Source organism: Cynocephalus volans, chromosome 6 (genome assembly GCF_027409185.1).
Source record: "Cynocephalus volans isolate mCynVol1 chromosome 6, mCynVol1.pri, whole genome shotgun sequence".
Classification (NCBI taxonomy): domain Eukaryota; kingdom Metazoa; phylum Chordata; class Mammalia; order Dermoptera; family Cynocephalidae; genus Cynocephalus; species Cynocephalus volans.
In genome coordinates this window covers 96,793,718-96,818,521 of record NC_084465.1, presented here as the reverse complement: position 1 = coordinate 96,818,521, position 24,804 = coordinate 96,793,718, and the positions used below count along the sequence as shown (strand labels likewise).

Below are 24,804 nucleotides of genomic sequence, written 5' to 3'. Positions count from 1 at the left end.
AGATCCCTTTACCAGCGGGCCACCAAAAAAAAAAAACAATATGAGCATACCCTTTGATCCAGCTCTTCCACTTATGGGAATGTAGCCAAAGGAAATAATGACAAATGTGCTGATTCTCCTAGCACATAATTAGAGAAAATCTCAATGTCCAAAAATGGAGGACTGACTTTAGAATCTTATGCAGTCAATGAAAATTATACAGTGGAAAACAACTTAGAAAATTGGATGGCATGAGCAAATTCTATTAAAAAAGTTACAATCCTGGGGCTGGCCCATGGCTCACTTGGGAGAGTGTGGTGCTGATAACACCAAGGCCAAGTGTTTGGATCCCTACATACGGATGGCCAGTTAGCTCACTTGGGTGTTCCAAACACCAAGTCAAGGGTTAAGATACCCTTACCGGTCATCTTTTTTTTTTTTTGACCGGTAAGGGGATCACAACCCTTGGCACGGTGTGGTCTGCACCAAGCTCAGCCAGTGAGCACACCGGCCATCCCTATATAGGATCCTAATCCATGGCCTCAGCGCTACCAGCGCCGCACTCTCCCAAGTGAGCCACAGGGCTGGCCCCATTCATCTTTAAAAAAAAAAAAAAAAGTTACAATTCTATCCATGCATTTGAAAGAGTGTACATCACAGTACACCAAATGCCTAACTTTGTCTCTGGGAGGATGCCATTTTGGGTATTTTGTTCTTTTTGCTTACCTGCATTTTCTGAGTCTTCAGTAATAAACATGCATTGTAAGGAATTTAAAAAAAATTTTTTGTGTGTGTGGCTGGCCGGTATGTGGATCTGAACCCTTGACCTTGGTGTAATAATACCATGCTCTAACCAAATGAGCCAACCTGCCAGCCAGCAATTTTTAAAATAGAAATTTAAAGATAAAAGTAATTAAGTAGCATGTATTTAATAAACCCAATTATGGCACTTCCTCATAATAAATTAAATTTAAACATGGGGGGTGTATAATACCTAAACATTTGAATCATATATCTACTTACAAGATGCAGCCTGCACTGTGGTTAAAACTTCAGGTCTGGTCTTGGGACAACTGGGTTACATCTTGGCTCTGCCACTCAGCTGAGTGAACTTAGCAGGCTTCCTAGCCTCCGAATCTTCATCTGTATAAGAACCATGGTAGTAATAACCAACCTCACAGTTTTTTTGAGGGTTACATAATACATGGAAGCATGGAACAAACTGTGCTTGGCAAAGTGCCTGCAGTACTAAGTCCTCAATAAATGTTAACCATTATTACCAAGTTAGATGTCCTACGCTTTCTTAGAACCAGCATATGCTTTCTGTGTGCACTAACAGCAGGAGCCCCTGCCTAAGCTGAAAGGACTTTACCAGGCACTCTGATAACTGTGCATCTTGCCAAGGATTTTTTATTTTTCCAGAGAAGGGTGCAGGCAAGAGCAAAAGCAGCACTCTCCAACCATCCAACTTCCCCCAAGCCTTCCTATCTCTCGTTAGGAGGTAGAGGCAGATTAAGTCTGTCAACAAAGCACAGTGCTGAGGAGGCCAAAAGTCAAAGACCAAGTTCTGAAGCCCCACAAAGAGGAAGTATTCTTTCTCACTATGACTGGAAAAAAGTACACTTTCAGGCCACAAAAAAGACAGCAACACATTTATTTTGAAAACAGTAATTTCAAAATTATCTTCCACACTCAGAATCTTTGGGTCAGGGTAGACAACCCAGGCAAGCAGATTAGATCTTCATTAATAACATTAATTAATTCAGTAGATCTGGGACAATAATTGTGAAATTTTTATTTTTACAAATGCCTCCAGATGATTATCAAGTCCAAGGAAATTTGGGAAACACTGGTCTGGAACTTGCCTCTGTTTCCTTTAGTTTTTGAGTCTTGAAGTACTGATCCTAGAATGAAGAGTCTTATCCAGTCCAGTTTTAAGAAAGGAAACTAAGTCTTCTGAACATACGGCTTGATAAACGCTTCACTTCAGAAACATCACAAACCCTTTATTTTGGTTTCCATTTCTGGCCGGGCTCTTCCACGTGTTTCTTTAAGTATCTGTCTTCCTTGAGTTGAGGCATAGCAGTCCAATCAAGTCATTTTTCAGGACGGGTTTATCAAAGGACTGTCACATTTAATAATTTTTGCTTGCTTCTGTCCTGCTCTCTTCTCTCCTGAAACTTAAGGAGTTAGGGTGCTTTGTACAGACTCAATATTCTGGCCTTTCCACCGTAAATCTCATACTAACGATCCCGTGAATGCCAGCCTGGATCTCATCATTTTCTTTGACTGTCCCAACTCCCTTTGGCGAGCCAGTCAAGAGAATATCTCCCTCTTCCAAGGTGATTATCTTAGAAACGTAGCTGATGATGTAGGGGATGGAAAAAATCATGGAGGCCGTGTCCCCCTCCTGCCGGAGCTCGCCGTTGACAGTGAGCCAGAGCTTCAGGCTCTGGGGGTCGGGGATCCTCTCCTTGGGCACGAACGCGCTGACGGGGCAGGAGCCCGTGAAGCCCTTGGCCAGCGTCCAGGGCAGACCCTGCCTCTTGCACTCCTTCTGCACGTCCCTGGCGGTCATGTCCAGGCACAGGGCGTAGCCGGCCACGTGGTCCATGGCGGCGGCCTGCGGCACGGCGCGCGCGCGCCTGCCCACGAGCACGCCCAGCTCCAGCTCGTGCTGTAGGTCGCGGGTGTACGCGGGCATGGGGATGGGCGCGCCCTCGGGCACGTAGGCGGTGGACGGCTTCAGGAAGAGCACGGGCTCGCGGAGCACCGCGCTGCCCATCTCCTGGGCGTGCTCGGCGTAGTTCCTGCCCACGCACACGATGTTCTTGCCCCACTCCCAGAAGCGCGCCAGCGGCCGCGGCGCCGCCATGGCTGTGCTGGCTATTCGCGCCCGCGGCTGCCCGCAGAGAACCGGCTACCTTGTACGCCGTCCCCGCCGCGGCGGCCCGTCCGTCCCGTTGCGCTCGGCCTCCTGGGGGGCGCCGGACCTCAGGACGCCAGCCCGGTCTGGAGCGAGGCAGAGTCTGCGCGCCCAGATCTCGGCCGCCGCCACCACCGCCGCCGGCACACCCCGGGCCCGCCCCCCAGCCCCTGGCCGGGAGGGAGCGGCTTTGATACGAGCGCGCTGACTGGCCGGAGCGGCGTGGGTTGGGCGCTGACTGGCCGGGGCGGGAGCGGACTGTCAGCGGGGCGCGAAGCCAGCGCTGATTGGCCAGGGCGGCGCAGGGCGGGCGCTGATTGGCCGGGGCGCGCCGACGCCGGCGTTGCGCAGCCCCGCGCCGGACCGTCAGCGCCGCGGTCATGGTGCGCGGCCGCCTGGGCCTGGCAGCGCTGGGAGCCGCCTGTGCCCGCCGCGGCCTGGGTAGGTGCGTGGGCGCGGCGCGGGCCGGGGGTGTCGGTTGGCCGCCGCCCGCGCCGACGCCGCTTTCTGTTGACGCGGCACCCGGTCCCTGTCAGCCGGGCGGGAGGGCGGCAAGGTGAGGAGCGGCGACCCGGCCCGCACCTGCCCCGGGGCCCGGCCGAGCACATCCCCGGCGGCGCCCGGCCCGCTCCGTCCGGTGCTCTGGGGCAGCGCGCTGGGGTGCGCGACCTGCAGAGGCGCAGGAGCGCGGAGCCGGCCGGGACGGCAGCGCGCCGCCGCGGTTCTTGCCGAAAGGGGTCGGAGACCTGTAGTTGGTGAGGCCACCGCTGAGGAAGGGGCTGGGGTGTTGAGGTCCCCAGAACCACGGTTTTGTTCCCCTTTAGGGACACTCCTCAAAGTGTCGGGGCCGGTGCTGGCCGGTTGCTCACTCGGTTGGAGACGGTGCTCATAACTCCAAGCTCCGGGGGGGGTTCGATCCCTTACTGGCCAGCCGCCCCCCGAAAAAGTGTTGGGGCGAAGAGTTTTTGTGCCAGGAGCCAGGCAGAGTCTGGGTGGGACTGGGGAATTGGAAGGTGTGGCAGCCCGGTGCAAAGGGCGCCCCCAGCCCCAGCATTTGGTGCCGCAGAAGACCATGAAGTTCAAGAGTAGGCAGAGTTGCGAAACGTCTTGATTTTTGAAAATATTTTGTGGGCCAAACAAAACATGTTTCTGGACTTGGCCCAGACCTTGGGCGGCAGGTCTGTGACCTCTGCTTATGCAAAATATCACAGTTGCAAACCAGTGAGCTGGGGGCATCTTGCAGGCAGTGTTGGGCTAGGTGATATTTGTGGAAAAGGAATAAGGTTTCTGGCGGTGCTGGCACCAGGTGAATTATTTTCTTAGAAATAAATGCATCTTCCCCAGGTTGCCAACTTCTTCACAAGGCTCTGATGGTCCCTAGAGGAGATTGAGCACTGGTTATAATGTTTCTTTCACCTGAGCAGTATTTTTGCTTGTGTCGTTCTACTAGAGACGTATAAAGTTGGCCTCTTTAGGGAAGGACGCTCCCACACTGGAGTCCTGTTTTAACCCTTCTGCTCCCCACCCACAGTACCCACACTCTGCTCTACATTTCTCCTTGGGATTGGATAGTACTGGGTCTGAGAGGAGATAGAATATCACAGAAATCTGAGTATACAAAAATGTTTATTTTGACATACATGAGAAGGGAAGATGCCCAAGCTGCCCTCAAAAGGGAGAATTGTATACTTTTGTGCATTTATTACAACTGCAATTTGCGCAGTTTCCCTGGCCAAGGCAAATAAGGTTGAATTCTGCATTTAGATGGCCCCTGGGGACATGGTCAGTCTATCGGTTGGTTGGTGCAGCTCGCTTTCTGGATCTCTTTGGGAGAGGCCCCTATCCTGGCACCTATCCCAGACTTGCACTGTCTTCTGCCACCTTTTGCACTTTTCTCCCTTTGAAGCTAAGACTCAAACTATTGTTGGGGGGCCCATGTGTTTTTAGATTTAAGAGGAGTTTCATTGTTGAAAATATTCTGGCATTTGTCTCCTGGGTGGAGGATGCTTTTGTCCCTTAGTCACCTCCTGGCCCTCCCTGGCAGAATCCTTTGGCTCTGTTGGATGGTGATCCTGTATCCTCCACACTTGAATCTAGAACAAGTGTGGCCAGCTCTCCATTTCTCAGGAACTGGTGATTTTTGTGCATCGTTCAGTCTCGTTCCTGCCATTCAAGAGCATATACTGTTTCCTCCTCTGGCTAGAGGCCCGAGAAAGGCTGTAAATAACTCCATGTGACTCAGGCTCTGTAGCTGGGAGAGGTGGCACAGTGCACTGGAGGGTGAAGAGCCAGGCTTCAGTGCGTCCACTCTGCGTTCCCTTCTTTAAGGGCTGTCTCTGAGGCAGGGTATGAATGCCCCACAGTACTGGCAGTGGTCAGAGGTCATGGTGGTTTGCGTCACAGCCTCAAGCTGGCAGTTCTGTCCCTTTAGAACCCTCGAAAAAGAACATAAAGGTCAGTCTGAAATAGCTGATTTCCATGAACGTGAGCACGAATCATTTTCTGTATTTTTCTTATGATTGTGGTTAAATGAGGATATCCTCTACCAAAGGAACTTGGGCATCGAGGCTCACCTGTTTTGTGGGGTGAGGGCTTGCTTGAAGTCTTGGCCTGTCGTGGCCTCTGACCCAGGCTGCCTTCTGTGTCCTCAGGTCCAGCTCTGCTGGGAGTGCTCCTCCATTACACAGACATAAGGAAGAGTTTGACTGTGACGCAGGGCGCCATGAAGGTTGAGTTATTGCCTGCCCTGACCGACAACTACATGTACCTGGTCATCGATGAAGACACCAGGGAGGCTGCCATCGTAGACCCGGTGCAGCCCCAGAAGGTGTGTGGCTCTGCTGGGCTCTCCTGCCCTGTTGCCAGCACCTTCTTCCTCCTCCATTGGGTTTTATGACTGCAGTGTCCTTGCCACTTTGTCGAAGCGAAATGGAAATCAATCCATTTAGTTTGGAAAAACTAGTGTTCTGCCACTTCTGTTAACAGGGGCCAGTGAGCAGGTGGAGGAGTCTGGAGGCTCCCACCTGGAAGGAAAAACTCTCTGTCCTTAAAATCTCTGGGCATGGAACACATGTGTCCTCCTTGGGACTTTGCTCCTTCTGGAGGCATTCTGCCCCTTGGTGCTGCCTCCAGGAATGGTGGCCTCAGAGCAGGAGGGGATTGGAGAGGTTGTGGGTGGGACCAAGAGCCACCAAGTTTATCAAGAGAGAAAACAGCCACTTTGCCTGCCCTCCTGGAGTTGGGCGAATGCCAGGCACTTCTCAGCCCCTATAGCAAATCCCGGTGCCGTGTGGGGCCCACACCCTGCAGGCAGGTGAGCAATGAGTCCTTTGTCCTGCCTCCCATTTGGCTGCAGGTTTTGGAAACAGTGAAGAAGCACGGTGTGAAGCTGACCACGGTGCTCACCACCCACCACCACTGGTAAGTGCTGGGCACCTGAGGGCACCTGACAGGTGGGGGACCTGTCACTCACCTGGGGAAGGCAGGAGCCCTGGGTCAGTTCTCAGAGCCATGGAAGCCTTTCTCCACTCACAGCTGTGTCTCCACTGTGCACATGAGGGACAGGCCCCCAGTAGATTCTGAGAAAGCCTGGGACCCCGGAGTCTTGCTCTCTTCCCCCGTGGGTCTTGGAGGTCCTGAGTGGTGGGGTCTGGTAACCAGTGGTTCTGAGGTGAGATGCTTGGATTGTGGAGCCCTGTGGCCTGTGAAGGCGGGGAGCAGCAGGGCCAGGGTCCTCCTTCCTCGGGTGCCTGTGGGGCCTGTGTTTTCTGGGCCACAGGAGGACCTTCAGCAGCTGTCTTTCAGCTCTCCCGGCTTGTGTAATGGAACGGTGGTCTTGATGTCAGGGAAGAAGTGAGTCAAGACATTGGTGTTTTTAAAAAGTAGCCATATTTAGAGAGGTTAGGTTTTAAAAACATATTCGAAAGCTTAAGGATTAAAAAAGCACCTGTGTTTGGGTTCTAGGGCTGGAGTTGCCTGCCCAAGGCCCTTCTTTGGCTTTTTGAAACCGTTGAGGCTCTTCAAAGCTAGAAAATCAGTTTACTTGGCTTTTACTTTTCTTTCCCAAACAAATGCTGGAGGGCAGCCAGCCTTTCCCTCTGGGGCATCTCGTCCCCCTGGCCTCTGTCTCCCTGGTAAGGTCTTCTCAATGGGAGTGTCATATGGACATGGTTTGTGAAGTGGTTGAAACACCACGGTTGGTATAAACAAACAGCGCCAACAGTAACTGAGTCGAGGGAGTTCCCGACATTCTTGAGCAGACCTGCCAAGCCTCTGCGTCATCGGAAGCATTAATACTCAGCCCCGAATGCTAGGGACTGGGGCCTGGACCCACCTTCTTGGCCTGTGCTCCTGAGCAGAGCCACTCTTTCTTTCAGCAGCCCGCCTGGTACTTCATGCCAGGCTCCCCTGCTGCTGTCCCTGCTTCTGGGGACCATGGTGGTAGTCTCTGCTGGCTGCCGGAGCTTTTCAATTTGCTTCTCCCTGCTCCTCTCATCCACTCCAAGCCATCTGCACTTCACATGTCCCTTTTCTGATATTGTGATGCTTTTTGTATTTTCCAGCACACACACACCAAAAAAAAGCTTTATGTTTTGCCAGAATGTAAAACTCTAAGCCAAGCCCGGGATTGAGCTCCAGGGTTCGGTCTGTACCTCCCTAGATGAAAAGTTGTATTATTGCTTGTTCACTGGTGGTAATGTCAAAACATCAGCAGGGAGTGCGGGCTGAAGTGTAGTGCTTGTGCTTACCTGGCCTGCATGGAGCAGCCCTCCTGATGGGAGGCTGCAGGGCCTGGGCCATGGCCCCACCCTGTTATCTTGCCCTGCTGTGCTAGGCGGAGGCCAGCAGTTTCTTGTCAGCTTGCTGGAGTCCTCATGGGGTGTGTCTTTGAGGCACATGAACGATCTGTTGGTGGGGGTGGAGCAAGGCAGGGGTCCTGACTGCTTGACCGAGAGCAGCGGTTCCCTGGCACTGGGAAGGCTGTGGCCTCATCCTTGAACCAAAGCCAGGCCTGCAGGTGCAGGATACTCACGGCCCTGCCCCCATTTCTGAAATTTGGGTCAGACAGAGCCCCTGGAGGAATGCCCAGGAGGTCCCCACCCGGCAGCACACTGGAATGCGGGGTCGAGGTCAGGCCGGTCTGCCCCAGCAGACACACTGCCCTCAGTGGGCCGGCATCATTCCAGGAGCTTCCCAGGTATTTCCATTCTTAACAGCTTTGACAGCCTCGGCCAGCACCTCAGAATCACCTGGGGAGCTTTCAAAAGTCCCGCCCCCACCCCCCAGCAAGACCCCAAACCGTGGCATCAGGATATGGGGGTGGGAGGCTGTTAAAGATGTGCAGGTGATTCCCATGTGTCCCATGCTTGGCAGCCAGGGGCCTTGGGATTATCCAGGTGTTTGTAGTTTGGTTCCTCTGCTCCCAAAACAGCAATAGGCAGGGGTGCTGGGGCGCCCCAGCCCCTTGTCTGGGTGTGTGGTGTCTGAGAAGATTGTTTTCAGTGGAGCCAAATGACAAGAAGCCAGTTTCCCGTTTTCTACTTCTGAGGAACGTGCTAGACAAGATGAAAACTCCATTTGGTCAAGACTTTAAGGCAAGAGAGCAAAGCCCCTGGTCTCAGCAGGTCACCCCAGGTCTCCTGTTTGACTTCCAGGGACCACGCTGGTGGGAATGAGAAGCTGGTCAAGCTGGAACCTGGGCTGAAGGTGTATGGGGGTGATGACCGCATCGGGGCCCTGACTCACAAGGTCACACACCTGACCACGCTGCAGGTAAGGCAGGAGCCAGGGGGAGGGCCCCAGTGTGACTCTTCCCGGACTCTAGGCCTTTGAGCACAGTGTGGGGAGGGGGCACAGTGGGAACACGCCCTCCCCCTGCTGGCCGTCCCCTTTCTTCCCCTGGGGCCCCAGGAAAGGGCTGTCGTCAGGCCGCTTGGACAACCTTCTCTGTCGGGAGCATTCCAAGGAAAACCAAGGGCAGAAAGGGGCTGGATGTGGGGGAAGCCGAAACAACCCTCGGACAACAGGGATATTTAGACGTGGGCTCTGTGAGATAAGGCTGGTGAGGTGGTGCAGGTGGGGGGCGCAGCTGGAGTGTTGGGGCTTGTCAGGTGTGCTGCCTCACATGGGCAGCAGCATGGAGAGGGGCACCTGTGTGGACACTCTGTGGGCGCTCGTCTTACCCTTGCCTCTTCTCTGTCGGCCTGAGCTTTGTTTTTATCATTTTGGCAGCTGGCCTGTGCTGGGATCTGAACCCTGGGCCTTGGTGTCGTAGCACCACACTCTAACCACTGAGCAGTCTGGCCAGCCCTCCTAGTCTGAGCGTCTTTGAAATAAAGAATTGGGGGCCAGGTGGGGCCAGAGGAGATAACAAACGGGTCACACACGCAGGAGGGAAATCATCTTTTCTAGCAAGATGTCTGCTTTAGAGTTAGCCCAGCTTTGAAGGAGACAGCAAAACAAGCCTCTTTGGCTTTACACGCAAGCAACAGACTTCCGGAGGGGCAAGCTGGGGCGCGCTTGCCCTGCTCGGGAGCTCTGTCCTCACCTTCATGGGCACTTCAGCAGCCTCTGCCACAGGGGGTCTGTGGAGGGCTCATGGTTGGACCTGTAGTTCTTGCACTAGTGTTGCTGGGAAGGACTTCCCAGGCTGTCTGGGGAGCACATGCCATTGCCTACTTTATCTAAGGTGGGTTCTCTCAACGTGAAGTGCCTGTCGACCCCGTGCCACACGTCGGGACACATCTGTTACTTTGTGACCAAGCCTGGTGGCTCGGAGCCCCCTGCTGTGTTCACAGGTGAGTGTGCAGGTGTGTGTGGTGGGGGATGGATATTTCTTTGCAATGACCCTGCATCAAGAAGCTGGGTGTTTTTCCTGCCAGGCAGAGTGTCAGGGCTGCTTTTTCTTTCTCTCTCTCTCAAATCCTGTGTGAGGAGGACCTCAGCCCTCGGGGTGGAGCTGTGGGATCAGCTTCAGGCAAATCCTGGGGTGGAGAGGGGAGTGTGGGCGCCTCTTGGTGGGGCTGGCTGTTTTCTCCCCTCTCTTCGGGTCCCTCCAGCATTTTGGGATCACTGCCTGGTGGGGTGCAGTCCCAGCCCCCTCTGTCTCTAGCAGCGGACAGGTGGGCATGGCCCTGGGGGACCCCGGGTACTGAGCTCATTCCTGTGAACCTCTGAAGAGCCTGTGAACTGGGCTGGGGCCCAGTCAGGGCATCCCGCACACAGTGACCCCACAAAGGCAGCAGCCCTACACAGCAGACGGTGGTGGGAGGTCTCTGTGAGTTCCAGTAGTGGGCTGTGGGTGGCTGTGACCATCGCTGAGATTTGTGAGGCCTCCAGCCACCATCTGGGGCTGTGTGTGAGCGACACACAGGGCAGATAGGCCTGTCCAGTAATCTGAGGTGTTTTTCTCTTTTTGAGAGAAGCTGAATGTTGATGCTGGTTGGGAATGCGTGAAGCAGAATAGCCTCGTGATGGCTGGGCATTCAGGTCATAGGAGCCAGTGTCAGCAGGAGGGGCTGAGAGCCCTACCCTGTCGTGAAGGGTCCTGGGGTGGCCAACCTATTCCCTCTTACCTTTTTTAGTGAATACAGTTTTTAAGTTCTGAGCCTTTCAGAGATTTAAGTCACAGTGTTGTAACTGCAGGGAAGCTTGGTTAGTTAGAGACTGGCCGGTGCTGCGTGCTCTCCTGTGGCAGGAGGTGGAGTCGAGTCTGGGGCGGAGCATGGGTCACAGCAGAGCGTGGTGTGGGGCTCTGAGCTTTGGTAGACGTGTCAGCCATGACCCCACAGAAGGCACACCAAGGGAGGGCGCAAGCGATGCTGTACTGTCTTTGCAACTTTCCTGCAAGTCTACAACTGCCACAGTCTCTGCTTATTTTTAAAAAAGATTACAGCAGTTTAGGTGTTTTCAGTTTCTTCACTGCAGTCATGGCTGGTGCGGGCTCGGACCCTGGGCACCTGTGTCACCTCTGAGCCTCACCTTTTCCCACATGTAGAATGGGGAGAAGAGGCTCTGCCTCATCGAGCTGTCGCATGGAGTAGATGATCTCATGCATGTGTTGTGTCTTGGCTGTCATCAGCATTTTGGGTAAAGCCTCCCTGAGTGCTTGGCAGGTGCACGTGAGAGGGAGCGGGCAGAGCCCGTGTGTCTGATGCCCCAAATAGCCCCGTGATCTCCTGTCTGTGCCATCAGACAGCGGTGCCTGCCACACGGGGCTCTCATGGCATCAAGAGGCCGCCTCACAGGGTCGTGCTGGCCTTGTGACTCCTCATGGGGCCGGCTCCTTTGAGACTCCACCCCTTCCTGGAAGGTGTCATGCAGGCTCACTGCACGTGGACCCCAGACTGCACCCATACTTGTGTGACTGTTATCTGTGGTGCAGCACATGGCTTCCTTAGGTTTTTCTCTTAATAAGCACATGAAAACGGAATGGCATCCTTCATGGTGAAGTCAGGGTGTCTGGGCACCAACAGTGAAGCCTAACAGTGGAGATTGAGCTGTCTAGTAGGACCTCGGACCACACTCTGCCCCCCAACCCTAGGCTGAGCCAAGCTGAGGGAGAAGGGAGGTGATAGCCAGAGAAGGGCGTGGGGTAGGGATAGGCATCCCCTGTGGCTGTAGTGGGGGATAAGGCACTTTGAGGCCTAGATGGGCAGATTGGGCAGGGCAGGGCCGGACAAGGGCAGGTGGTGCTGGGGGAACGAGCCTGGGTGGGGTCTGTGCTTGAGAGATCAGGGTTTAGGATCTCCTGTGTGGGATCCTACCTCACGGCAGTGACCACTGAGGCAGTTTGGCTGGCCAGGGAAGGGGAGGCCCAAAGGACGCTTGCACTATGGGTGTCCACTGAGGCGGGAGAGCTGGAGCCTAGAGTCCAGGGCTGTGCAGGGAAGAGAGGCAGCTGGGGCAGAGGCTGGGACAGTGCCTGGCCCACTGTGGGGTGGACATCCCAGGCACTCTCGGTGGCAAAGGGAGGGGAGAGCGAGGAGTGTGCAGGAGAAAGGCAGGCCCAACTGCCAGGGGCAGGAAACGGAGGCCCCTGGGTCACGCTGGGTGTCTGCTGGCGTTGTACGATGGCATGTGCCACTGTGACGCTGCTGGTCAGTTGGAGGAGGAGCCTGAGACCGGCCCTTCCTGCCTCTAGGGTTTCCCTGGCCTCTCACTGTCCCCAGACTGGAGGTCCAGGGCCCTCCAGGGGAACAGCCTTAGTACCGAGGTTCGTAGGCTCCCACCATCCTGTCCCAGCTCTGTGGCTTTGGCTCATGACCACTCTGCCTCGTGGCTCTCGGGTGTGGGCCCACAGCTCCCCAGGAAGAGGCTGACCAGTGCAACCCTTCTTCTCAGCTGTGATGGAGGAGCTGGGGATGGTGGGGTCTTGGAAGACAGAAGTGCGACAGCTTCTGCTGTGCTCGTCGCTGGCAGGCACTGGGGTCACCACAGAGCAGGAGGGGGGTGCATATCCAGTGGGGGGAAGCTGTCTTTAGGGGCCGAGGCAGGAAGGAGCCTGGACCACTTGAGGGTGGGTTTTTGGATGGGCAAAGGGGACGTGGTGAGTCTGTGAAGTGCAGGACACACGGGCTGTGGGCCCCCCGCCTCTCCCTCCTGCCCACCTTGCGCAAGGGGCTCCTTGTGGGCTCAGGCAGGGTGGTAAGGTTTTGGTTACAGGGTGGCGCTGCCAGCCAGGACAAGGGAAGATGCAGAGGGGCCTGGGAGGGGCATCTGGGTGGGTGGGGAGAAGGTTGGGTTTGTGAGGGTCTCAGCTGTGGCTGGTGGGGTGGAGCAGTGAGAGAGGAGTCAGAGTGACTTAGGTTTCATGTCTGAACAGCTAGTTGGGTGGTTGGTGGTGTCACCGGAGATTTGAGGCGAAGGTTGGGGGAGGGTGGGAAGGGAAAGTTCTGGGTCATCTCTCAGCCATGCTGGGATGTTTAGGTAGACATGGCCGGAGGGCAGCTGGAAGTTGGGGTCTGGGGTTCTGGGGCTCTGCCTGGTGAGCCCAGGGCTCAGCCCTGACGGTGGGAGGTCAGCATCCCCGGTTTTCCCGCACCTCTGAGTCTCAGCCGCCAGCCCTCCTCCCAGGCTGGCCCCTCCACGGCATGGCTGCTGTTCCTTTTTCAGGTGACACCTTGTTCGTGGCTGGCTGTGGGAAGTTCTACGAAGGGACTGCAGATGAGATGTACAAAGCTCTGCTCGAGGTCTTGGGCCGGCTTCCTCCAGACTCAGTAGGCAATGCCTCCCTGTCTGGCTTGGGGTCAGTGGCCCACTGAGGGTGGGACCACAGGGGCGGGGTGGGGCTCTGCCTGATGCTGGACAGGCTGCTCACCTCTCATGTCCCAGGAGCCTCCAGCAACAGTTGTGGCCCTTGTTCCAGGTCTAGCTGGAGCCCTTGGGCCATGCTTAGAAGGCGCTCGTGGCCAGGTCTCACTGCACGGGCTTCACCTGCGAGCTGGGCAGAGCAAGGGGCAGAGGCATTTCCTTCATATACTTCTTATTGGTGTTTAACATACCCACAAGAAGTGTCTAGTCCTGAGGGATGGCTCCATGGGTGCCCGCTGCCCATGAGGCAGCCAGGTCTGGACAAGGGCAGGATCTGGCCCAGAGGCTCCCAGGGCCCCTCCCCAAGGAGTTTCCAGAGGAGGATTAATCAGTCTCTTCAGAGCTCCTGCATTGGCTTTTCTTCAGAAGATCTACTGTGGCCACGAGTACACCATCAACAACCTCAAGTTCGCGCGCCACGTGGAACCCGAAAATGCTGCCATTCAAGAGAAATTGGCCTGGGCCAAGGTTAGTGGGACCGGTTACTGGGGTGTGTCCCATGGGGTTGGTCACCAGGAAATGACTTCCCTGGGGCTCTACTGCACAGTGTCCTGGGTTGCTGGTGTGCACAGTGCCACCCCCAAGCAGGTGGACACTCTGTGCCTCTGAGCCCAGTGAACAAGTCTGGGTTTTAGTCCAGCTTCAGCTGTGGGACAAGCCCTGGGGGGCTTTTTGAGACCCAGTCTAACTCAGTGGGTCCTGTGGGCCTCAGATTCTGCATCTCTAACAAGCGCCCAGGCAAGGCTGAAGCTGCAGGTGTCTGGCCCTGTGTCCCACCCCAAGCAGTAGGGTTAGATGGGGACCGTGTGGTTTTGTCATGGGCCTTGGCCTTGTTGGAGAAACTGCCTCTGCTGTTCCTTCAGGGTGTGGCCCTTGAGGCTCATTGTCTAAAAGGCCTTTACCTCAGCCAGGTATCCAAACGTGCCTCACGGCACAGCCCAGGGCATCTGGGCAGCGGGCAGCCAGGAGCAGGTGAGGGTTCTCCCTGTAGCTCAGTGGAAACCAGTGTCGCTAGGCCACGTGCGCACAGGGGGGCCTGGGGTGGGCTCCCTCTGCAGAGTTCAGTGAGTGGTGCTATCTCAGGTGGGTTTGTTGCGTGTGGTTTTTAATAAACACCTATTTTTGTCAAGCATGTTCTTCAATTTTGGGGGGGAGCTTACAAAATAATATCTATCTTCATTCTAAAAATCAAACAGTACCTTCACCAGAAGATACTCTTGTTTTTTTACGCTACACGTGTACTAATAGCATAAAAACTCATACTGTATACATAGTATAATACCATTTTGTGACCTCCTTCTTAGTTATCTGCTTTTAATAACTTTTAACAAATTTTGAGTATAACTTACATATAATGTACCTGTTTTGAGTGAATCTTCTGCAGTTTGATGGATTTTGACAATGTGTACACCCATGTAATCCCACCACAATTGAGATATAGAACATTTCCACTGCCCCAAAAGCCTCTCTTGCCCCTTCCCATTCAGCACCCATTCCCCAGCTAACTACTGATCTGCTTTGTCACTATCGATGACTCTTTTCTAGAGTTTCATATAAACAGAATCATGTAATATTATTGTTTATGTGGTTCTTGCTCAGCACAATGTTTGAGATTCATCCATGTTTTTTCTTTTTCTTTCTTTTTTTTGTGGCTGGCTGATATGGGGATCCAAACCTGTGTCCTTGGTGTTACTAGCACCACACTCTCCCAAGTGAACTAACTGGCCAGCCCATTCATGTTTTTATTTCTGAGCAGTATGTCGTTGTGTAGATAGACCACAGTTTGTCTATCAGTTCGTCTGTTGATGGACATATGGGTTGTTTCCGGTTTTTGCTATTATGAATAACGTTGCTATGAACATTTGTGTACACATCTTTTGTGGACATGTTTTCATTGCTCTTTGGTGCATACCTGAGTGGAATTGTTGGGTTGTATGGTTAAATGTATGTTTAGCTTTTAAGAAACTACCAAACTGGGGCTGGCCCGTGGCTCACTCGGGAGAGTGTGGTGCTGATAACACCAAAGCCATGGGTTTGGATCCTATATAGGGATGGCCGGTTCACTCACTGGCTGAGCATGGTGCTGACAACACCAAGCCAAAGGTTAAGATATCATTACTGGTCATCTTTAAAAAAAAAAACCAAAAAACTACCAAACTGTTTTCCAAAGGAGTTGTACCATCTTGCATTCCCACTATCAGTGCATGAGTTCCAGTTTCTCCACACTCCAACCAACACTTGGCTTCTTAAATTTTTGCCATTCTAATAGGTGTGTAGCGGTATCTCCTTGTGCTTTAAAACTTTACATTTCCCTGATGACTAATGAAGTTGACTGTCTCTTCACATGCTTATTGGCCCTTTGTGGCCTCCTTTTGTGATGTATATATTAAAATCTCTTGTACATTTTAAAAATTGGGTTATTTTGTTATTGAGTTGTAAGAGTTTCCTACGTAATCTGGGAACAAGTATTTGCTAAATATATCTCTCAAATATTTTCTCCCAGTCTGGGGCTTGACTTTCCATTTTCTTTTTTTTTAAAAGATGACCGGTAAGGGGATCTTAACCCTTGACTTGGTGTTGTCAGCACCACGCTCTCCCAAGTGAGCCACGGGCCAGCCCTTGACTTTCCATTTTCTTAACAGTCTCTTTTGAAAAATAGTTTACACTTTTGGTGAAGTTCAGTTTATTCATTTTTTTCTTTCATGCTTTTTGTATCTTATCTAAGAAGTCTTTGAGTACTCCTTGGTCACAAAGATTTTCTCTTACGTTTTCTCCTAGGATTTTTATAGTCTTAGTTTTTATATTTATATAAAGTTACAGTGATCCCATTTCAAGTTAATGTTTGTGTATGGTGTAAGGATGCACCTTTCTCTTGGTCCTGGGGGTCTCAGGAGGCAGGACTACATGTAGCCTCTGCCAGGAGTCCCCCAGGGAGCAGGGCTGCACGCAGCCCTGCCAAGAGAGTGCAGCAAGGTGAGTTGCTCAGGGTATGCCTTGAGCTAGGGGCTGTCGCCTAGGGAGGTGGGCAACCAGAAACCAGACACAAAGTTTGGGGCTTAGCACACGCACTAAGCAACTTTATTGTCTCCAAACAGGTATTATATATGTTTTAGCCAGCTGTAAACCCCTCCCACACCTCCCCGTCTCCTAGGAAGTCTGTGGTTTGTGGAGCCTTGTAAATTCTTGCTGACCCAGTCTATTTGCATTTCTGCTGAGACAGTCTAAATCCTGGAGAGCAAAAGTGCCTCCATCTTTAACATGTGTTCTCCTTCATTTTCCTCCATAAGATAAAGGTCCAGTTTCACTTTTTTGCATTTTGATACCCAGTTCAGCAGTATTTGCTGAAAACACTGTCTGTTCCTCATTGGATTACCTTGGCACCTTTGCTTTAAAGAATGTACTGTGTGTGTGAATTTTCTTCTGGAAGCTTTTGTTTCATTGATCTATGTGACCAACCTTGTATCAAAGCACAGTCTTTATTACTGTAGCTTTATGTTTGGAAATCAGGTAGTATAAACCCTCTAAAATTATTCTTTTTTGAAATAGTTTTGGTTCTTCTAAGTCCCCTGTATTTCCTCATAAGTTTTAGAATTGTCTTGTTAATTTCTACAAAAATGCCAGCTTGGGACTCTGTTGTAATGATAGATTTGGAGAGAATTGGGATCTTGACAACAGCAAGTCTTTCTGTTGAAAGACTTGAGGTAGCTTGAACTTGAGGTAGCTTTCCATTTATTGAGGTCCTTATTTTCCTTTTTTCCCAGCAATGTTTTGTGATTTTTAGTGTTCAAAGTCTTGTACATATTGTTAAGTTTATCCCTAACTACTTCATGTTTTTGGATTTTATTGTAAATGATTATTTGTTGATAGTACTTAGAAATACAACTGATTATTGTATTTTGACTTTGTATCCTGTAACCTTGCTAAACTCTTAGTTCTGGCATCTTTATTCATAGATTAGTTAGTACACAATCATGTCATCTAATATTTTTATTTCCTTTCCAATCTGTATGCCTTTTATTTTTCTTGCCGTATTGCACTGGCTAGGATCACCAGTATAGTGTTAAATAGAAGTGGTAAGAGTGGACATCCTTTTTGTGTTCTCAGTCTTAGGGGAAGTGCATTGTCTTTCATCGTTAAGTATGATAAGTTGTGGGATTTTTTGTAGATCCTCTTTATCAGGCTGAGGAAGTTCATTTCTATTCTTGGTTTGCTGAGAGTTTTTTATCATGAGTGGGTATTAAATTTTGCTAAATGATTTTTCTTTTATCTATTATATAATCATATGGTATTTCTTCTTCACTCTGTTAATATGGTAGACATGGATCAATTTTAAAATGTTAAACCAACCTTGCTATCTGGATAAACCTTAGTCATGGTGTATTGCCCTTTTTATGGTATATTTCTAGTTTCTCCTTCTGTGTCTGTGTTTATGAGGAATATTGGTCTGTAGTTTTATTTCCTTGTAATAGCTTTCCTTGGTCTTAATATCAGGGTAATGAGTTGGAAAGTGTTTCCTCCCATTTGCCATGTTTTTTATGTGATTATTCTTTAAATGTTTGTTAGAATTCTCCAGTGAAGCCAACTGGCCATGGAATTCTTTTTGTGGAAAGATTTTTTGTTGTGAACTCAATGTCTTTAATTTGTATAGGGTTGTTAGATTTCTCTTATTGAGTCAGTTTTGTTGTCAGCTGTCTTTTTCAAGAAATTTGTTCATCATGGTTTTCAAGTTTATTGGCATAGTTTTCATAAGATTCCCCTTTTTAATATCATCTTTGAGGTTTAATTCACATGTAATTAACTGCAATCCATTTAAAGTGAACAATGAATTTTGAAAAGGAAACAGCCACCACAATAATTAAGAAACAGAATGTTTCCATCATCCCCCAAAGTGTCCTCATGCCTCATTCTCTCTGCTCTAGCTCCTGATAGCCATTGATCTGTTGTATGTCACCAGAGCTTGGTTTCCATGCTTGAGGATTTTATATAGATGTACTCATTCCGCATAGTTCACTCAACATGATTTTGAGATTCATTTATGTTGCTGCATGTTTTAGTAGTTCATTCCTTTTTATTGCTTAGTATTCCATTGTTTGGCTATACCACATTATGTTTGTCCATTCTCCTGTCAATAGACATTATTTCCAGTTATTGGCTATTGTAAATAAAGCTGCTAAGAATATTTATGTACAAGTCTTTGTGTGACATATATTTTAATTTCCTGGGTAAATACCCAGGAGTTGGAATGGCTGGGTTGTATGGTAGGTGTGTTTGACTTTTAAAGAAACTGCCAAACTGTTTCCCTAAGTGCTCGTACGAGAGCAGTTCGAAAAGTTTATGGAAAGATTTGTATTATCTTTTAATTCTACTTTCGAAGTACCCTCGTATTATTTTACATTCTCACCAGAAAAGTGTGAGAGTTCCAGGTCTACATTCTTGCCAACACTGGGTATTGTCAGTCTTTTAAAAGCACCTTCTAGATACAAGTCTTTTGTGAGATGTGTATTGTGAATAATTTCTCCTGTTCCGTGGCTTGCCTTCTATTTTCTCAACAATGTCTTTTGAAGAGCAAGCATTTTTAATTTTGATGAAGTCTAATATATTAATTGTCTTCTATGGTTCATAGTTATTGTCTGCTGTCAAAGAAATCTTTGCCTATTCCAAGGTCAGAAAGTTTTTTCCAATTTTTTTTTGGAATTTTTATAGTTATCTTTTAAATTTAGATCAACATGATCCCTCGCCCAGTCTGTTGGATTCATGCTGATGTCCCCTCTTTCATTCCTGATATTGCCTATTTCTGTTCTTTTCTTCATCAGTCTTATCAATTTTGTTGATCTTTTAAGAAAACAACTTTTGCCTTGATTTTTCCTACTGATTGTTTCTCTATTGCACCGATTTCTGGTCTTTGTTAATTCCTTTGTTCTAATTACTTTAGATTTACTCTGCTCTGATTTTTGTAGGTTTCATAATGTGGAACTTGAGGACATAGATATTAGACCTTTCTGCTTTTCTAATATAAGTACTTAAAGCTGAAAACTTACCACCAAGCACTGCTTTAGCAACATCCCACAAATGTTGATAATGTATTTTCATTATCTTCAATTTGAAATTTTAGGAAAAAAAAAAATCCCTCGTGATTTTTTCTTTGACACGTGGGTTATACTGAATTACGTTAAACTTTTTAGCCTTTTCAACATTTTGTTGTGAGAATTTCACATTCCTAACACTTATTTTCTACCATTAACATTTACCGTATTCGTTTTATTGTGTCTGTCCACCCATCCTTTATTCTTTTTTAAAAGGTATAAAGTATACTATGTGTGGGTGTCACCTGTCATTCTGCCAATCCCATCAGGAAGGGATTGTTCTTATGAATGCCACGAGTAGCTGTACATGTCAGCCTTTATATTTCTGCATGCTCCATGCCTTCATAGGAAAAACTGCTACAGTGTTAGTGCTCATTTTAATAGATAATCCAAAAGGTTATGGCATTTTACACTCCCCCAATAATACACATAAAGACCTGTTTTAAAAATATTTCTAGAAGAGTTAACTTTTCTTCCCTCACAGAAGGTGGAGGAATATCTCTTAGGAGGAGTAAGGGTAAAGGAGCAAGCACAGGGAGTGTTATACAACACTCCCACCAGACCCCTACTTGATGCACTGCACCCAGCAGGTGGGTGGGGCTGCGGATCTTTGGGTCTGAGGACCCCTCCGGTCAGGAAGCCTGGGCGTGGGTGCCAGCAGCTTCTGTCTGGGCTCTGATGGCTAACCACCCCCTGCCATTTTCCCTTGTGAGTGTAGTGGCTGGGTTTGCTCCTCTTCTGTCTGTCCCAGTCAGTGTTGGTAGAAGGAGACCATCCTGAGATGCTGAGCTGCCTGCAAGGGCTCCCAGGCCTTCCCAGGGCTCATCTTGGGTCCTCCTCCCCTGATAGCCCCTCCCACCCACCTCCCCATGCTGAGAACTCACCACCCTGTAGAGGGTCCATTGCCCCAGGTAGGGCCCCAGCACCTGCCACGTCATCATTCCTCCCCACACGTGCTTGCCTGAGCCGTGGGGCTGTGTTCTTTTCTGTGTTTTCTACATTTTGCTAGTTATCACTTCTATGTTAACATATATAATTAATGAGACTAATTGTTAATGTGTAATAGACATAACTTCATATTAATGGAAAGAAAGCTCCGTCCCTTCTCTCCACCTCCAAGAGAGCCAGGGAAGGAGGGATACAGGGATAGTGGCAGCTCACCCCTAGCGTGGACACACCCAGGCTTCTTCCTTCTCTACGGGCAAGGAATGGCCTGGCCTTGCTCTTATTGGAAAATCAGGAACTGGCTCTGTTCACTGTGCCTTATAGGTTGGGCTGTGGTTTAAGATCCTTACAAGGTTTTTTGAAACATCATCTTCAGAAGTTTCTACATTAAAGGGCCGCGTCTGTTGTAGGAGAAGTACAGCATTGGGGAGCCTACGGTGCCATCCACCATGGCCGAGGAGTTCACCTACAACCCCTTCATGAGAGTGAGGTGAGGCAGCCCCCCCAGTCCCCACGTCACGGCCGTGGTGAGTTTACTTCAAACAGACGGCTGAGCTGGGTCTCAGGTCCAAAGTGGTCTTTACTGAGTGTAGCTGAAGAACCTGACCATTTTTCTTAAAAGTGGGGTGGCGGTGGATTTTCTTGGCAAGGGCCTTTCCAATCCGGGGTCCCAGGATCTGTAAGAGGTGGCACCACTCCCTCAGGCCCTGGGCAGCACCGAGTGGTGTCTTCTTGCTCTCCATGAGGTTGGGAGTGACCACCATGCAGACAACCCTAGCTGGCCGTGTCGCAGTTACCTCTGGGGGCATGTCTGACCCTGCCAGGCACCCTGCGTGCAGCCTGCAGCCCAGCATCGTCTCTGCAGGGAGAAGACGGTGCAGCAGCACGCGGGCGAGACAGACCCTGTGACCACCATGAGGGCCCTCCGCAGAGAGAAGGACCAGTTCAAGGTGCCCCGCGACTGAGGTGGCCACCGCCCTCAGGGGCCTGTGAGCTTAGGATGTTTTAGGTAATCAACTATCCGGCTAGCCTTGCAGGAAGCACAGTCTCGGTTTGATTTTAAATTAATTGCAGAGCACTTTGCTTATGTTATCAAATGTTCTAATGCATATTTATGAGAGGTTTAAAAAGTATTTATTCCTGTAACCTCCACTTGCAGATTCTGTGCATTCTCTCTGGTCCTTACCCATGGGGGGGGGGTGGGACGCCTCAACAAGAGCTGCCCCTGTCCCCCCATTTTCCTGGCTCTGTGGGGAGGAAGCAGATGCCTGTCTTTGCCCTGGGTTCCTCCTCCTCGACTTTCCCTCCGATCTGCCTTGTCTGTCTGCCGCCTGGAGGGGTAATGCCCCCCTGGAAAAGAATTAATACCTTTATGGTTCTGTGTCATATTGACATGGAAAGAATGGATTCTAGCCTTTGAGAGCAGAATCCCCTCCCAGCCTGGGTCCAGTAAAAGTTGTGGGCACTTTGCTGGGTTGGGGACGTCAACGGCTCCCTCGCTCAAGTCCTCTGCCCGGACCTGGGGGCTCCTGGCTTGGTGTTGTGGCTGAGCCTGCACTTGGGGGCTGTTTCCCATCCTTGGGGGAGTTCCCAGCGTGTGTCTGGGTGTGGCGGGCTGAGGTTGAAGGAGACCACCCCCAAGAGGCTGCCTGTGTAGGCCTGTCCTGAGAAGTCCCCAGTGACAGTGGGGTACACCACCTCATTCCAGCGAAGGAGCTGATGGGCACCATGACTTCTGTCAGTGGTGAGCGGATGTCCTTGCTGTGGCCTCGGTCAGGTGCTGATGTGACTGTCAGAACCATGACAGTTGACACCTTCACGACCCCTGTGCATGGTCCAATCCCGAGGCCTCTAGGAGGGTATCCCTGCCCTGTAGCCGCTCCCTCCTCCTCTGCTTGAGAACACGCAGATCACCGGCCATGAAGCTGCCCTCCCAGGCCTGGCTCTTGGTCTGTGACCTCAGTCTGGTCCTGGATGCCAGAGAGCTGGGTGGGTGGCACGCGTCCTTTCCAGCTCAGCCCCACCGAGTCACATCACAGGCAGAGTGGGTGGGGGGTCCAAGAGGGGAGATGCAGGGAGAGGCAGCACCTGGGCCCTGAGTCAGGAGGAAAGGATGAGTCTCCAGGTGTGCTGCCCAGACCCAAGGGGCAGCACCACCACAGGGTCCTGTATGGACAAAGGGATTCTGGAAGGTTGCCTTTGATCTGCAACAAGCATCATTAGGGATGGGCCTGCAGCTGGTTCGATAATGACAGTGCAGTTTTCTGTGTGCCACCCTCCAGCTCAGGGCTCTGCAGCTGCTGCATAGGCTGCTCAGCTGTGGGTTTGGGATCCAGGACATTTTAAAATTGCATGAGAATTGCACAAGCTCATTCCTACGTAAATAAACTTTACAGATGGAGCAAAGCTCCCTGTGGCCTCCAGGCCCCTGCCCTGCATCATGGAACGGGAAGCACCCACGTGTAGGTGTACCCTGCACTGTGGTACACCCTGCACAGCCCCTTCCTGGGAGCGGCACTGTGATGTGTGCCACTCTGTACCTTGCTTTCTGATGCTTGCAGTCGCCAGAGACACACATGGGCCTGCTGTGGGCTCAAGTGCCTCCTGTGCAGGCCGGGCTTCCCTGGGCAGAAGGGCTGTCTATGGGTGTGCGTGTTCCTCGACTTAGCCTGCCAGGTTTCCCCGCCGTCCCGTGACCCTCTACTGCCGTGGTGTGGCATGTTTAAATGACTGGTAATAAAGCATAGGAACGAAATACCTAGAAAGTGTGTGAACATGAAAACCGTGCCCACTACCCCCCAGCGCAGTGTGGATCGGGGCTTGCTGGCCACTGCTGATGTGGCAGCTGGTGGGTGCGCTTGAGCCGCCCTGTTTACCCACTGCGGTGGGACACGGGGGTGGGGCCCCGTCTCTTGCTGCTGGAAATAGTGTGGGCCCGCTACTCTTGTGGAAGGGACTCCCTGGGGTACAGTCAGAGTGGAATTGCTGGCCACAGAGAAAGTGCATTTTCAAATTTGGATAACTTTGGCCCATGCACTGAAACAACGGAGTCCATTCTAGTCCACCGTGGGGTCAACACAGTGCGGTCGCTCTGTACCCTCGCCAGCACTTGGTACTGAACCCACTAATTTCTGTCCATCTGGGGGTGTGAAGTGGTATTTTACAGGAGTTTTAATGTGTGTTCACTTGGTTGCTGGAGAGGTCGGGGACTTCTTGTGTGCTTGTCCTCCCCTAGCTTTCTCAGAGTGGCTTCAAAATTGAGTTCTTTATGTATATCCTATTTTACGTCCTTTGCTTTGTGTTGCGTGTTTTACGTATTTTTTGTCATGCGTGGCTAGTTCATTGCTGGCTTCCTGCAGCTGTCTTGTGGAGTAGAGATTCGTAACTTAATGAAGTCAAGTGTGTATGCTTCGTCCACAGGAAATGCTTATGTGTCCAGTTTGACAACTCTCTCCCTACCCTGACATTAATTCAATAGCTTTCTTGTTTTGCTTATTACATTTAGGTTTATAATTCACATGAAAATGCTTTTTGTGCCTGATGCCTGGTTTTGTTTCCTCCCATGGGGGATGGACACCCAGGTATTCCTGCCCCTTGTCTGTACTGCCAGCTTCTGTGGGTGTGGACTGTTCCGTGTGCTCTGTCAGCAGATCTGTCCGTCCTGATGTCACTGTAGCTTTAGAATGATTCCTCATCATTAGGGAGGGACCCTGGCCCACCTTCTTTGTCAGTAGACTCTGGCTGTTCCGGGCCCTTGCTTGTCAGGGTCCTTCTGTCTGGGATGTGGACTGCACTGCTGCCGACACACTAGGGTGGGAAGAGGGACTCACTGCAATGTGGATGTGCTGTTTGTCAGTCCACTTGTGGGTCTTTGATGCTGTAGTGCAGTTCTGACACCCGCTGCCCAGTTAGCGCAGACCCTGAAGGCCAAGCGAGGCTAGCACACCTCAGACACCAGCTGTGAGTTGGGGGGGTCCCAGGCCACCTGCACTTCTGACCAACTGCCTACAAGTTCCAGGGTTCCCATGATCCCCTCAGATTCATCAATTTGCTAGAATGACTGGCAGAACTTAGGAACGTACCATTTTTTTTTTTTTTTTAAAGATGACCAGTAAGGGGATCTTAACTCTTGACTTGGTGTTGTCAGCACCACGCTCACCCAGTGAGCTAACCGGCCATCCCTATATAGGGATCTGAACCCATGGCCTTCGTGTTATCAGCACCACACTCTCCCAAGTGAGCCACAGGCCGGCCCTCATGCCATGCTTTTGATGACAGTTTTATCATAGAGGCTGCAAGTCAGAGCAGTCCGAGGAGGGACCCACAGGATGATGTCCAGAGGCACTGAATGCCAAGCTTGTGGGCCTCTCTCACCTTCCTGGCGCGTATGTAAGGCTAAGGTTTCCCCTCAGTGTCCAGTGCTGGGTGCCACAACATGGCTGTGTTGGACTTTCATTGCCTTCCGTTTTGATTTCTTCTCTGACACGTGCACAGGTATCTGAGGTGAGCTGATGTTATTGTATCAAATGTGAACACACGCCCGTGTGCTGTCTTTGTGAC

General features: G+C 50.9%; 2 protein-coding genes across 6 annotated transcripts; one reads left to right on the top strand and one right to left on the bottom strand.

Annotated features, from left to right (window-relative positions):
- Positions 1-1,616: 1,616 nt before the first annotated feature.
- On the bottom strand, positions 1,617-3,078 carry FAHD1 (fumarylacetoacetate hydrolase domain containing 1). The gene has a single exon (XM_063100150.1). It carries the CDS (start codon positions 2,852-2,854, stop codon positions 2,189-2,191), a length of 666 nt encoding a protein of 221 aa, XP_062956220.1. The 5' UTR covers positions 2,855-3,078; the 3' UTR covers positions 1,617-2,188.
- Positions 3,079-3,259: 181 nt separating this feature from the next.
- Positions 3,260-22,999, top strand: HAGH (hydroxyacylglutathione hydrolase). Of its 5 annotated transcripts, XM_063098943.1 has the most exons (10): positions 3,260-3,346; positions 5,557-5,732; positions 6,261-6,325; positions 8,560-8,677; positions 9,594-9,702; positions 13,019-13,122; positions 13,583-13,684; positions 20,655-20,734; positions 21,110-21,253; positions 22,641-22,999. In XM_063098943.1, exons 1-9 carry the CDS (start codon positions 3,286-3,288, stop codon positions 21,207-21,209), a joined length of 915 nt encoding a protein of 304 aa, XP_062955013.1. In that variant the 5' UTR covers positions 3,260-3,285; the 3' UTR covers positions 21,210-21,253; positions 22,641-22,999. The 5 variants fall into 5 exon arrangements, with proteins under 5 accessions (XP_062955013.1, XP_062955014.1, XP_062955012.1 ...); XM_063098944.1 differs by lacking the exon at positions 22,641-22,999 and having other exon boundaries at positions 13,586-13,684; positions 21,110-21,396; XM_063098942.1 differs by lacking the exon at positions 22,641-22,999 and having other exon boundaries at positions 21,110-21,396.
- Positions 23,000-24,804: the final 1,805 nt, after the last annotated feature.